Source organism: Phodopus roborovskii, unplaced genomic scaffold (assembly GCF_943737965.1).
Source record: "Phodopus roborovskii unplaced genomic scaffold, PHOROB, whole genome shotgun sequence".
In the NCBI taxonomy this organism is placed as follows: domain Eukaryota; kingdom Metazoa; phylum Chordata; class Mammalia; order Rodentia; family Cricetidae; genus Phodopus; species Phodopus roborovskii.
Genome location: NW_026126434.1, coordinates 8,415,890 through 8,430,201, shown reverse-complemented (window position 1 = coordinate 8,430,201; position 14,312 = coordinate 8,415,890). Strand labels below are relative to the sequence as shown.

At 49.5% G+C, this 14,312-nt stretch overlaps 1 protein-coding gene across 1 annotated transcript in view; it reads left to right on the top strand.

Moving 5' to 3' along the window:
• Positions 1-14,312, top strand: part of Cdh23 (cadherin related 23) — a 317,335-nt gene that overhangs the window by 106,218 nt on the left and 196,805 nt on the right. Inside the window, exon 8 of the mRNA XM_051186787.1 lies at positions 6,403-6,481. Coding sequence (XP_051042744.1) covers positions 6,403-6,481 — 79 coding nt within the window. The remainder of the gene's footprint in view (positions 1-6,402; positions 6,482-14,312) is intronic.

Below are 14,312 nucleotides of genomic sequence, written 5' to 3'. Positions count from 1 at the left end.
GGTCCTGTTCTCCACAGACCTGCTGCCCCTATCGGCTATGAGCACCACACACAATGACACAGAGTCCTGTTATGAGGCTTCCCTCTCAGGCCCAAGCCGTTCTTTGGAGCTCATGGAGCCATCTTCCCTCCCTAATGACTCCTTCTTTAGGGTCTCTCAAGTCCAGTTTTCAGGAGAGATGTCTGATTTTGTATCTATGTCATAGGCCTATCCTTTGGTTCCCCTGAAACTATATAGCTGTCCCTGATCCAGTGGACTGTGATTGGGGGAAGGTCTCGGGACAAAAACATAGGTCATGGTACATTCCACAGGGGACTGGCTGGCGTCCTGGCTAAAGTATGGGTGATTCCACTGGCATGATAGCCACCCCCCCTCTTCTGCAGACTGGAGTGGAATACCTGCTATGGGATGATGAAGGAAAGTGGGGTGCATCCCCAGACAGACAGATGCTTCAATGTGCATCTTGGGGGAGTATTTGTGAAAAGAAAGGAAGGGCTTAGCTCAAAGGGAAAGCGGGGGGACCCCTGGAGGTTGGAGATGTTCAGAGCCTTACCCTGCCCCCTGCACTACTCAGAGCCTCAAACATGGGCAGAGGTGGGTATAAGCAGAGTTCTTAAGCCAGCACAGCTAGGGTAGCTTGGCCCTGTTTGGGTGCTGTGGTTGTTTGGATTACAGGCACCGTTGGCACCTGTAGGAGGTATGAAACTGGCATTTGGTCACTTGCTTTGGGGGTCAGATATGGAATGAAGAGCCTTACCAGCAAGGTGCTTATCCTCTTGCTATACGGGTGTCTGAAGTTGCTTGGAGAACAGACAGAGCCATCCCAGGCTCTCTACTCACAGTTTTCCCTTTCTTGGCATTCTGGGCACATCAGGCTCCCAGCTCTTGAAGTCCAGGCTGTGTGCGCTCAGTCCACCCATATCGAGGGACTTCTTCCTTTCTGCTGCCAACCCCAGCTTTGCCAGTCCTGTGTCTCAGCTGTAGGCCAGACCTGACTACCATCTTTAGACAATTACAGACATGCTGCCTGTCTCCAGGACTGGGCTTCTCCTTCTGAGTGTTCAGAGCTTGTAAGCAACGTGGCTAGTGTCTGCTGCCATGCTTGCCTGGTATCATGGTTCAGCAGAGTCTTCTGTGAGCATGGGATAATGGGATTTGAGAAGCATCTATGGAATGAATGAATGAATGAATGAATACAGGCTCTGGTCATACCAGCCCTCTCATCATGCCTCTCAGCTCACCCTTGTACTTGCTCTCATCACACACCCAGAGATCACCTGACCTCCAGTTCCCAGCTCTCTCTTCTTAGATAACTCCTCCCCTGGCTTGCCTCTCACTGGTCTCAGAACTAGACACCCCTCTGTGCTGCAATCCAACTGACTTCTGAGCTACATAACTCATTAGTCAATCCCATCTCTTCTGTAGTGTTCCTATAGGAACATAATCAAGTTGCTCTGTCTCTGGAACATCAGTTCAGGGTCCTCTTGGGTCTCCACACACTGTGTCCAAGAAAGAGTGTGGAGAAGATGCTTAAAACCAGCGTCACATTGGCTGGGTCACCAGAGGAGCCCAAGAAGCCCCCACACTGCTATCTACACACACCCTGAGAAACAGGGCAGGGTAGGGGGTTCCAGAAGGAACCCCTTCTCATAGACATAAAACTGTTGTGGCTGGTGAGTCCATGGGCCCATTAGCTATGGGGTGACCTATTTAGCCACTCTTCATGAGATTGTCACAAGACCATGTCTTTTACACAGCTTCCCCCAAGTCCCATGGTGATGCCTTCATAACTTACACAGGTGCTCATGCCTGATATCAGTTTTCCTCTGTTCCTCCGGGCACTCATTCCCTCCTTCAGCCTCATACCCATTTCCCAGGTATTTATTATTTGTCTTGTATGTAGGGCCCTGGGCTATGTAAGCTACACCCTTCTTTTCTAGAAGATTGCATGGAACAGACCAGATGTATGTTTTCCTTTACACTCACTCTGCTCATGCCAAGCCCTCTGCTGCTTGTCATGTGATTGTCTTCTTAATCTCAGTGATCTTAAAATTTCTTTTTGTGCTTGTGTTGCCCATTGTCTGCCAGTTCCTAGGGAGCTACTGCACCCATGCTGTGGGGTCATGGTAAGCACTTTTTGCAAGGGTTGTGGTCCAGTTGAGAAAGCAGACCAAGCAGTGAGTTGGGTTCCAGCCTCTTCTGGGCATTGACTAGCCCCATAGCCTTTGCATGGATCTGCTTCTCTTAGTTCCTCATTGGAAAAGGAATTCCCCACTTTCCCATCCTTTAGAGCCTTCTCCTCTAAGCCAGTTCCCACATGCTCCAGGCCCAATGTCTCCAGGCTGCTAATCAGTTTCCATGCCTTGATCTGGATCCCCACGTCCCTTTAGTGTGATGCACTGATTTCAACACACTCATTTCTTAGCTGAGCCAGGGCTGAGATGCAGAATGGCCTGTTCAGTATCCCAGGCTGGAGGACCCAGGCAACCCTCATGCCCAGCCTCATCTCTGCTGCTCCCAGGGGCCCTGTCAAGACCCTGCCCCACCTTCCCGGCTCCCCCTCTTTATCTGTAGTTCCCAGCATGTATGCCTCCCTCTATCAGTGTATCAGGCTAGCAAGCTTCATCTAAAGTGTATATATTACCTAATAAAATCCTTCTTATTTGGGATTATTGCATCAAATTTTAATTTCCTCACTCGAACAGCAGCATGTCGGCCTGCCCGTCAGTGAGGGGCCGACAGAAGGTGAAAAGAGCGGATAGGCTGCACAAATTACTGCCAGCGATGCCTATCAGCCCTTTGACTGGAATTGACTGGAATTAAGGACTGAGAAATAGGATTTTCTGCCTCAGAATCTGCTGTGGCAGCTCTCGTCGGAAGTCCCCAGCAGTCCCCACCAGCCAACCCCCACCCCAGTAACTCTCCCCCTCCCCACTTCCAAAGCAAACTGCATGTCACCTTTCAAGTCCTTAATCATGTCAGAGAAATAACAGCTGGGGTGTCCCAGCTAAGCTTACAGAGAATGAGATTGGTAGTAGTGTCTGAGGCCCAGCACAGTCCAGTCTGGTCCCTGCTGCAGCCACTTTCCTTGGGACAGGCCACACAAGGGCAGAGACATGGTTCCTTCCAGTGAAGTCCCAGCTCATGCCCCACTTCCTACCCACCAGCCAGAGTCCTGGCCCTCCAATCTCTGCTAGAGTGAGTGGCTCATTCCAGGCTTAACCTTCCTTTCCCCAGCTACCTGCACTCTGCCTTTCCACCATGCCTTATGAGCTTAAGCAAATTCTTGAAAGCTCCAAGAAGATGTCCTCCTTTGAGGAGGGGGATCACTAGAATCTCTTCATACCCATCATGCCTGGCACATGGTTGGTACCCAGGAGATACTCATTTAACTGGCTCTTCCTCATGGGGTACCAGCTATTCAAATGTAGGGAAAACTCCTTAGCTCGAGAATGGAACTTATCATGTGGAATGTTGAGGGTCCAAACTAGCTGAAATTGTTTAGAAATGGGAAATTTATGCATTGTTCCAAGGTTTTATCAGATGTACAGAGCAGCTCTCTAGGGCTGAATATATAGTGTCTCTTATATTTCCTGTGTGTGTGTGTGTGTGTGTGTGTGAGTTGGATCCTCTTACACCCATTTTATAGATAGGAAACAAGACATGGGAGGTCTACAGGACTCTAATCTTTAACCACCTCTCTACTTTTCTTCTTGTCACAAGGAGTCAGGACCTAGCAAGCCTGTCACCTGTCACTCTGAATAGAGCCTTGCTTCCCAGAAGGTCACCTACTCCTCACAGCATGAGTGTCTGTGGAAAGGAAGAGTCCCTCAGCAGAGGCCTGTCTTGAGCCCTCTAGCTGGAGCAGGGTCTCCCACTTGCTCTGCTGGCCAGACCCCCAAGGGTCTCATTTTCCACCGAGCCACAAGCTGTAGGCATGGACTCATCCTTGGAGGCCCAGCTCTGTGCTGGCAGACTACACTTCCTCCCCATTCCACTCTTTGGAAATAAGTTGCAGTATATTGAAAATATAATCACTGAGACTCTGAAACAAGAGCCGTGGGCTCCCAAGAGCCCCCATACCTCCTTGTTAATTCCTTCTCATAACATTTCTAGGCTTTCTGTCTGCACTTGTATTAAAAGCTCAGAGTTTTATTAAAAGTGGATTTATTTACCCAAAAAGAGATGAAACCCCAAACCTGATTGAGAGCCTGGCAGAGCTTGCTCAGAAGAGGCTTGGGTCCAACTTTGGCTGAGAGAGTCTCTCCTTATCCTTATGTCCCACATAGCCAGTTCTTCCATGTGTCCCCACCCACCCAGGGGTACCCTGATCTCCACCCCAGGGATGGTATCCTCAGGGCTCTGAGGACTGAGGGGCTCTTGGGCCACAGACTCCTCTGGACAGGCCAGCATAGCTGCCTTACCCTGTTCTCTTAAGCCCAGCCCAACATACCTGGGATATGGCAAGACCTACATCTTTCCCTTAAGTGTATTGTTGAGTAACTCTATCTTGGAGCTGACCTTAGTCATCCTGGCAGGTATAGCCCTGCTCTAGGAACCCTCTTATAGGATACATGTGGTACCTAGGCAAAACAGAGCTGCCCCCATGCCTAGAAAGCCTGAAGTTAAAGCTTCAGGATAGTTCTATACCCTTGGAACCTCCTTGTGGAGACAAACCAGGTCTCGCCTGTGAACAGTGAGTCCATAGCTGGGCAGGTTCCCCCAAAAGAGCCTCCAGTGGGATGATGCAGGAAGCTGTGTGGACCCTTCATGTCTAGGGCTTTCTTGTGGCCTCCGTGTACTTGGAGTCAGGGGCTCTCCATGCTCTGTGAGAGGAAGCTTGGGAGGAGGCTTGGGAGGGCAAGGTGACTGGTCTACCATGTGACTACCCTTTGGTAGTCTAGAACACATGGCATCACCAGGGATGGCTGGCACATAGGCATTTCCAAATTCCACGGGAACCAGTGCTTAGGCTAGTTCTTGACACAGAGCAGTGACATTCGGAAATGGCATTAGCAGTATTATAGCAGAACTCTGCAGCTGCCACAGTACCTAGTGGACAAAGAACATTGGGGCCAGAGTATTTAAATATGAGCCTGGCTTCTTGTTCACTCACTCCCTGCTCTGGCCCCTCCAGGAGCCTCTTCATCTGCAGAAAAGGCCATGTCTTAGGACATTTTGCAGCTATGGTACCTAAGTCCCTTGGGCCAGATTTTTCAGCAACTCTCTGTGCTGAGGAAGGGGTGCTTTTCAGTGTGGCCACTTAGTTCTTCTCATAGCCTATTCACCCAACTTCTTAATGAGCCCAGAGGATCAGAACAGAGCTCTTGTTCCCTGGGAGAGAGGACAAAGAATGGGCTTGCCTGCCATATGGTCTGGCCTCTGCATATACCCCAAGATATTCCCACATCCCCTCAGGGAGCTTGGAGGCACTCCATCTTCTGCACTCTAGGCTAAGGGAGGCCGGAAAGCCATCTGGGAGGAGGTGTGCTGCCTGGGGGAGGAGGTTGAGGCTCCTGCTGTGTCTCCACAGCCAGCCTGGGAGGACTTGGAGGATGTTCTTGCCCCTGAGGCAGAGAACTATGCCAGAAGGTGAATGAGAAGCACACAAGGTCACAAGAGCCCTTTTTAGATTTCTACCCCCAAAAGATAGAGGTGTGGCCTGTCAGTTGTCCATCACCCAGAGAAAATTTCTAGGACATGAACCTCAGGTATAGGGTGGGCGGTGACAGCTGGCCTATGCAATGGTGTGATGTGGCCTGGAGAAGGGAATAGAGATTGCTCCTTGCAAAGGACAGCTCATGATGATGCTGTCAATTTCTTCCTGGTATATATACATTTGTTTATTCATTCAGTGAACTGCCATCAATTAATGGTTACTTACAAGCATCTCTTCCTAGAAGTACTCAAACCAAACCCTGGCCCGTGGTGTACTTTCTCCTTGGGGCACTCCCCTTTCCTTTTTTCTTTCCTTAAAGAATGCCTACTAATTCCTCACAATCAACCCTCAATGCTGCCATCTGGACATCCCTTTCAGGCTCCTCCAGGTGGACAAGGTGGACACCTACTCTTTCATGTGCATTTGTCCATCTCAGAACCCCAGATGTGCACAGCAGCTGTCTGGGCCTATCCTTGGCCCTTTTCTCTGTGAGAAGAAAATCTATACTCACTTTTCTGTCTCCCTCAGCTCCAAGTCCCTTGACCATCAGTACTGTGAGGGAATGGGGACTGAGGACAATGCTACTGGAGTCATGAGAAATGATGTGTGGTACCCATTTTCTGGTCAAGCTTTGTAGCTGGGAGTTGACCTGGGGACAGAAACTAAGAGCTCTAGGATATCCACAAAGACAGCAGCCTTGGATCTAGGTGACTGAACTCAAGTCCCTCCTCTCTCCCAACCAGGGCACCACTGTCCGGGTGATCACTGCTGTGGACCAGGATAAAGGACGACCCCGGGGGATTGGCTACACTATAGTGTCAGGTAAGCCAAAGTCAGCAGTATTTGTCACACATCCCAAGGGAGCCGCTGCGGGGGCCTCAGGCTCAAAGAGCCGTGGACTACATGGGATGGTGTTTGAGCCCTGACTTCCAGGTACAGTCCTTGCTAAGGATGGGGACAAAGGTAAAAGGAAGGAATGGAGTTAAAAGACCCTGGTGCCTTGGGGGGGGGGCCTGGGAAGAAAAATTTGTGTTACTGCTACTGTCTAACCGCTGAAGCTGCAGGACATTTGGGGCTCTGAGCCTGGATGGAATATGCTGACCCTTATCTAACCTCCCTCTGTGCTCCAGGATTTCTGTCCTTATCTCCTGAATAAGGTTACAATTTTTACATCACTTTGGAACAAACAGAACTGCTCCTGTCTGATTTCATGTTCTAGTCACACTTCCAGCCGACAAGCATTCAGGTAGTGTTGGGGTATCACCGCAGGAGACACATTGGTGCCCTTCCCACCAATAGTTGCCTTGACCGTGTAGAATAGCAGCTGACTGAATTGATGGCTCCTGACAAGTGAGGAGATGCCCAGCTCATGCCTCACCCAGACACAGACCCATGACAGCTCAGAGGCGCTGTCCAGGGGATAAGTTGCCCTCACTCATAAACACTGGTTCTGCTCCTGCACCATGCACACCTGCTCACAGTGTCCCTGTTCAATATGCAGTCTCTGAAGGGCCATCCTGGCGTGTCCAGGCAAGCTAGACAGATGAGGAAGAAGAAGTCAGGCCATCCCACCCCACACCCCAAGAAAAGAGAGTGATATGGTCAGAGCCCTTCCCCAAAGAGAGAAAGGCATGGGGCTCAAGAAAGGAGAAGGGAGGTCCTCCTAAATAGCTGTGTTGGTTGGGTCTGTCTCATTTGTCACTCATGTATTGGGCACAGGAAGAATACTTGCATCAGGGTGGTCTATGGATCATGTGACTTGGTCATGTGATGATCTTAACTAAATTATGGAAAACACTTTGTAAGCATTTGCTCTTGATAATACTTCCAGAAGCTGCTGGGGGGGGGCAGCTGCAGTGGGAGGGAGCCCCCCCCCAGTCCCTAGGATCATAGGAGGCTAGGAGTGTTGCAGGCCTCCAGCAACCTACAGTTACTTACTCTTATGCTGTAAGTTCAGAAAACCCCAAAGCAAGCAGATGCAGCCAGTCTGGGTTGAGCATCTGTAGGAATTGGTGCTTGCACTCCTGAGTCCCTCTGATGCCTCCTACCATGTCCCCATTCTGGTTCCAACCCAAAATAGACACTGATGTATACTAATGCAGTCATTGTTGTTCTTGGGTCCTGGAGGCCACCTGTGCCTCAGCCACCTCAGCCGCCTAGCATGGTGGTTTGGACTTTATATGGTTAGACCCTCCTGCCCCAACCAGGTGCACACAGGCCCAAGCTAAAATCCAGAGCATGCAGCTAACCTGTCCAGACCTGAAGCCCTGTCCTCTTGGGGCTGTTTATCAGGCACAAGCAAGGGGATTTACATCTGCCCACAAGTGCTCTCCCCACTACTAATAATCCCTCTGTTTTGCCAAGAACAAAGAGGCCTTCGGTGCTAAGTTATGGCTCCATCTCCATCAATTTGTTCTCAGCCCCTTATGGCCACACTGAACCTGATGAATGACCAGGTTCTTTCCCACAGAGGACTTGGCGTGGACCCCATGTCTTCCTTTGCCTATCATCCTGGGCATTAGCGGCACCATCCTTTCCTTGCCAGGCTACAAGGCCCTTTAAAGACTCCTGTTCTAGCCTGAAGTCTGTGTGAACACTCCTGGTGGCATCTCTCTTCTAACACAGGCAGTCCTAATGCAAGGGACACTGTCTTCCCCACTGGAGCAGGTATCCAAACCTGTGGGTTTGAGGACATGCTTTGCTCTCTGCCAGGTTGTATTTCAGGAGGGTGTTTTACTCACTGCAGGCTTCATGGCCTATAAGATGAGGTTAACAATTCTAGGGCTGTGGATGTAGCTCAGTTGGTCGAATGCTTGCTTAGCATTCCATGTTACATAACACTAGCCATGATGGTGCACACCTGTAATACCAACACTCGATGGAGGCAGAAGGATCAGAAAAGTTCCAGGTCATCCTTGGCTGTGAAGCAAGTGGGTGAGTTTGAGGCTATCCTGGGCTCCATGAGACTCTGTCTCAAAAATAAAATGATTAAAAAAAAGAAGAAGAAGAAGGAAGGAAGGGAGGGAGCAAGGAAAGTGGGGGGGGATGGTACAGATACAATTTTTTTTAAGAAGAAAAAGAAAATCCCTATGTAGACCTAATGGTCCTGGAAGGACCATGAAACACTAAGGATTGATTAGTAATTGTCAAGGAAGGACCCTCAGGACTGGTTCGTTTCCTCAAGGTACAGAGAAGCATTGAGCAAGGGCCTGGGACCACTGTCCTTGGTGTGCCTCCAGGCATGCTGGCCAGTAAGCTGCCCCAAGACTACTGAGCACTTGAGGCCTGGCTATTCTCAATTGAGAAGTACAGTTTCCATGACATAAAGGGCTGGCTCAGCAAGAGAGCATGGGCTTAACATGTGTGGGGCTCCTGGGCACATGTGTGCCATCCTAGCATGGCCAAGAAATAATATCAATGTGTCCTATTGACAGTGTGTAAAACTGTAACATTGCAGGTCTCCTGAGTTACCCACAGTCAGGTGTTGCACCCATGCTCAGATTGCTATAGAAGACCCTGCTCTGGTGTAAGGCTTCCCCAGACTTAGCTCCAGACAGTGATCATGCCTGGCAGGATGCTGCAAGAACCAAGCAAGCCTGTAGTCAGTCAATGGAGCATGAGTTCCATGGCAGGTGCTCACAGAGACAGGAAGCACTTTCATCCACCACAGAAGGCCAGGAATGGTGATGATGCTCTGAAAGGGTGGAGACCCATCTTGGTCTTAGGAACCTTCAGTGTTTCCAGGAAGGTGGATCTATAGCTGTATAGGGGCTGTGAAGAACTCCAGGGTAACTAAGGGGGAGGCAGTGGTAGTGAGGGAGATCGAAGAAGCTGGGCTGCATCTTTAGAGGTAGGGCTAGATGTTGGTGTGGGCTGGGGCTCCCCAGGGGACCCCCTACTTTCTTTTGTAAGAAGAAATAAGGAAATTTTATGAGGCGCTGCACATCCAACCATTGGGAGTAGGAACCTTGCCAAGGTTTGGCCATCAAAGATGGCTTGCACCACAGGTCATGAATGGAGATCGTAAATGGGGATTAGCATGGTGTGCAGAGTGAGGGGAGCCAGGCACAGCTGTCACTTACCGTGAGTCTATGGCTGAGTGCAGAGCAACTGAGGTGGTGAGGAGACAAACTACTGGAGGTACCAGGGCCAGCTGCATGGCTTGGAGAGGGCCAGCCTGGGTCATGAGAGCATTGGTAGACCACCCAGGCCTCAGCAGGAGAGGAAAGAATCTGGACATGGTTTGGGAATGCTCAGTATGGAAAGGGTGTGAATAGTAACAGGCTAAAGCAGGCAGACCGACAGGAAGGATGCTATAATGTCCCACCAAGAGACGGAGGAGCCCTAGCCAGCTGCTATGGTCCAGGTGGTGTTGGCCAGGAAGGAGCCTGGGACTTCTCTGCATCGTTTGTATTTTCCTTTCTTTCTTTTCAATGGTGGGGATGAAACCCAGGACCATGCACATGATAGGCAAGAATGAGCTCTACCACTAAGTTCCCTAACCCTGGCCTTAAACATACCTTCAGAGCCTCAGACAGGCACAATTCAAAATCAAATGCTACTTGTACCCAAGAGACATCTCCCCTGGCCAGGTGAGAAACTGTGATGATCAAAGTAAGGGCCCCATGTTCACTGCAGCTAAGTGTAATAAGGAAGATTCCCAACCCTTCCCCCATGGTGTGACTTATATGTGAAATCAGGATAAAGAACTCACAGTAACAAAGAGGAGAAGGCTGTTTCTTGAGATGGGGAGATGGAGGATGAGAAGAACCTGTTAAGAGGGTAATTCATTAGAACAAGTCCTGGACACTGCCCAGTGCAGTCTAATGCTGACATTCTGCGTCCTGAACCTGCCGAGGAGCAAGCCAAGGCAACATCATCACATACCCTAGATCAGAGCTAGGTAAGCTGGTGGGTGTAGCTGTCACCAGTCCAATTGTCACAGACAATGCATGCACCTGTCAAAGCACCTGGTTGCACATCCCAACCATATACGACTTTGACTTGTCAATCAAACCTCTACAAAGCTGAGCAAAACTGTTGAGACTTTGTGTAAAGTGACTGCCACTTGATGACACTGATATCGCCTGACTGAGGCTCTCACTGTGAAAGCTCTGCATGTGTTCTCCACAGGCAGCACTGAGGAACCAAGAGTGTGAAGTTTCCTACTTAGGAGGGCGAAAAGTATCTTACTCTTTATGTGTGAATCGCATGCACGTGGGCACGTGTGTGTGTGTGTGTGTGTGTGTGTGTGTGTGTGTGCGCGTGTATAATTAGGAGCAGGAGTCTCCAGGGACTCATGGGGGGGTGGAGTAGGACAGGTGGGGAATAGTGGGAAAACAGGACTGCTTAGGAAGGACTCGTCTAGAATAAAAGACATATGCTGGTTCTAACCCTTCCCCCCACCATCTTACAGCACATCAACCTCATTTGCATGGTCACACAGGCTCAATGGTGCCAGCCACAATGGTGTAGGGCAGTAAGGTACTGGACTCCTTCCTGGATCTGCTATCGGATGAGATTGTTTGTGAAAGTAGATTGTTTAGGCGGGAAAGTTGGAGCACATACAGCCAACATGGGAGACCATCCAGTAAGACACATCAAAGCGCTTATGATTAAGCTGTTGTGCATTTCCCTTCCTCTAGGAAGAGAAAGCACAGCAGTGGAGCCACTTTGGAAGTCTGACTGACACGCCCAGACTCTGACTCAGTGGGTACCTGGAAGCCCCAGATGCAGGCCTAGCATGTAGCTGGCCTATGGAGGGCAGATCATGGAGCAGTAACAGGGATATTGGTTAAGGGCATGAAGGGGGTGGGGTGGAGTTGGGTTCCTGAGCATGGCTGGCTGGTCAGACTAGGGATTCACAGAATGGTCTGTCATATGGATCAGAATAGGAAGACATGAATATGTCGTTAACAGGCCAACAAGGTCTCTTCACAGACCCTCCAAAATAAGGTTAAAGGGGTTTGAGCAGACCCTAGTGACAGTGTGAAAATAGAGAATACAAATAAAGGAGGGGAAACACACATACACACACACACACACACACACACACACACACACACACACACACTTCTGACCACTGAGCCCAGCTGGAGGCCTAGGCTTGTAAGATCTGTTTACAACCATGAGTGTTCACCCTAGACCCACATCAGCACCTGCATCAGACCACCCCATCCCTCACCCAGGCAGACATCACCAGCTGAGCCCGGAGCAATGATAGGCCTCTAGAGATTTTTTTTTCGCCTTGCCCTCTGCCAGCTGCTATCTATTGAGAAGCTGTCTGCCTCTCTAGCCACAGCTGCAGGGAATGTGCTGTCTAAGGCACAGCCTATCAGCATTCTCTGGCTCTCTTTCTTGACAGTACTTAGGGACATAGCCTCTGTGTTGGAAATGATGAATTGAATCCTCTAAGCACTCTAAGCATTATTCACAATGCCCTGCCTCCAGTACCAAGCTAATGACGGTATGCTGTGCTGTCTTCCATTCCTTCCGGTGAACTCCCGAGATCCACAGGCTGCTTCCCCTGAACCTTCCTCCTCCTCTCTCCGGACCATCTCTCTGCCAGCAGTTCCTTCTGGTGATGTTCTATGCACCAACTCTGAGGGAAACAATTTTTACTGCCACCTGGGTGTGCAGGATCCTCCTTGACCTTACATGGGACCCAGGAGTTCCTTGGCCAGGAACTGCAGCCTGCCATTTGTTGACTTCCTGTGAATCGCACAAGTCAGGGGGACTTTACAAAGGCTTTGTGGCAAGGACAGTCTGGGATTCTTCTTTCTGCACCATTTTTTATGGCTCTCATCTCAGGCAGGAATGACCCTTACTTGGGGGACGTGGGCCTCCTAGGTGCCTGTTATCCTACAGACACATCCTGCTTCAACCTCCCTCACTGATAGCTCTTGAGTCTATTTGCCCACTGGACGTGCTGGACAGGAATAAAGTCATGGACCCTTGAATTTGACAGCTCAGGATGGGAGCTTCTTCTCTTCTGTCCCAGTCCTGACTGAGGTGGCTGCAGCAGTGGGGCATGATGGGAGATCCTCATCCTCTCCACCCACCCCCACAGCGGCTTCTTTCTCTCCTCTGGATCCTTGTACTTTTGTCCTTATCTTTGAATGAACTTCCAAGGCCTTTTGGGTCTTGGGCAGATTATAAAACTAGCTATCATGTCATTTAGGTTCTCTCTCTCCCCCTTAACTCGGCGTAACTCAGAATTGATTTAAGCAGAATTCTTTGTTTGTTGTCAATATTGGTTCACAGATGGCTGTTTTATTTCATTCCTGACTTTATTTTTATCTTAGACAATGTCTTGCTGTTATGTAGCTCTGGCTGTCCTGAAACTCACTTTGTAGACCAGGCTGGCTTCAACTCCCAGGATTCCAACTGCTTCTGCCTCTTGAGTACTGGGATTCAAGAGTTGGTCACTATGCCCAGCTCATTCATGACTTTAATAATATTGTGGACACCTGGGAGCCCACCAGCTCTGTGAGAGCAAGGCTATTACTCAAACCTTACTCAGGCCTGTGTGACCCTCCCTCAGCCACCACTTCCCCTCCTCCAGGTCAGCAGGGCCATACCTTCCATTTCACCACTTTCTCATCCCCTTGCTTTGGGAAAATGTCACATCTATGTATATCACACACTATTTGGACTTGGTTGTCCTTGAACTTTCTTTTTTAAAGTCCTCTATTTTGGAGACATGCATCTTCCACTCTATTTCAAATCCTCACATGTTGTTGGTATTATGTCAGTTGCTCATCTCCACTAGCATATTACTTCATCCATGCAAACTTGGGGACTTGCTATTATAAGCCACACTGCTTTGGCCATCTTGTCTGTCTCTCTGAACATAGGGGACACTTTTCCTTGGCCATGTCCATCTACAGTGTGACTGGCTATAACCCTTCTAGAGAAAAAGACATTAAAATACACAGAGCATATGAAGCCCACTTAAGCACCTGCCCAGGATTCAAACCAAAAGGCTTCTTGTTTCCAAGACTCCCATCTTTTTGTCCTAGACACCAAGCAATCATATCAGCCTATGGTCTGTGTGCAGAGCTAGAAGTTAGGAATCATTCATTCAGTTAACCACTGTATATTAACAGAGTAGCTACCAAATGCCAGGCCCCATGCTCAGCCCCAGAGACCATCTTGGAATGGAGAGCTGGTGTCACTGAGCTTGTGAGCTCACTGTTTAGTAAAGAACATATCAGGAAAGGCAGTGTGGCCCAGCGAGGTGAAACCCTCAGAATACCTGGGAGGAGCAGGTAATAGGAGTACAAACAAGCCCAAAGGCTATGTCTCCCCCTCCTCAGGCTGCAGGCACTAACCAGAGCCTTGCTGTACCCACCCCAGAAAAGGTCCTGGATCTGATATACCTAGGCGACTTTGAACTTGGGATGAGCCCCACTAGACAGCCCAGCTCCCAGCTGCCTTCTCATCAGATGCCTTGAATGACTGCTCAACCTTCAAGGCAGCCCCCAGCTGGGGCTAATCTGAAATAAAAGTTTTTATTTATCTAGCTTGATACCTGGTGCAAGGTTAAATCATACAAGAGAAAAAGCAATAAAAGAGAAAGATTAAGCGTAAGGCTCCCGCTTAGGCCTGCCCTTTTGCAATATGGTTACAAATATATTAAGCCCCAAGTCAC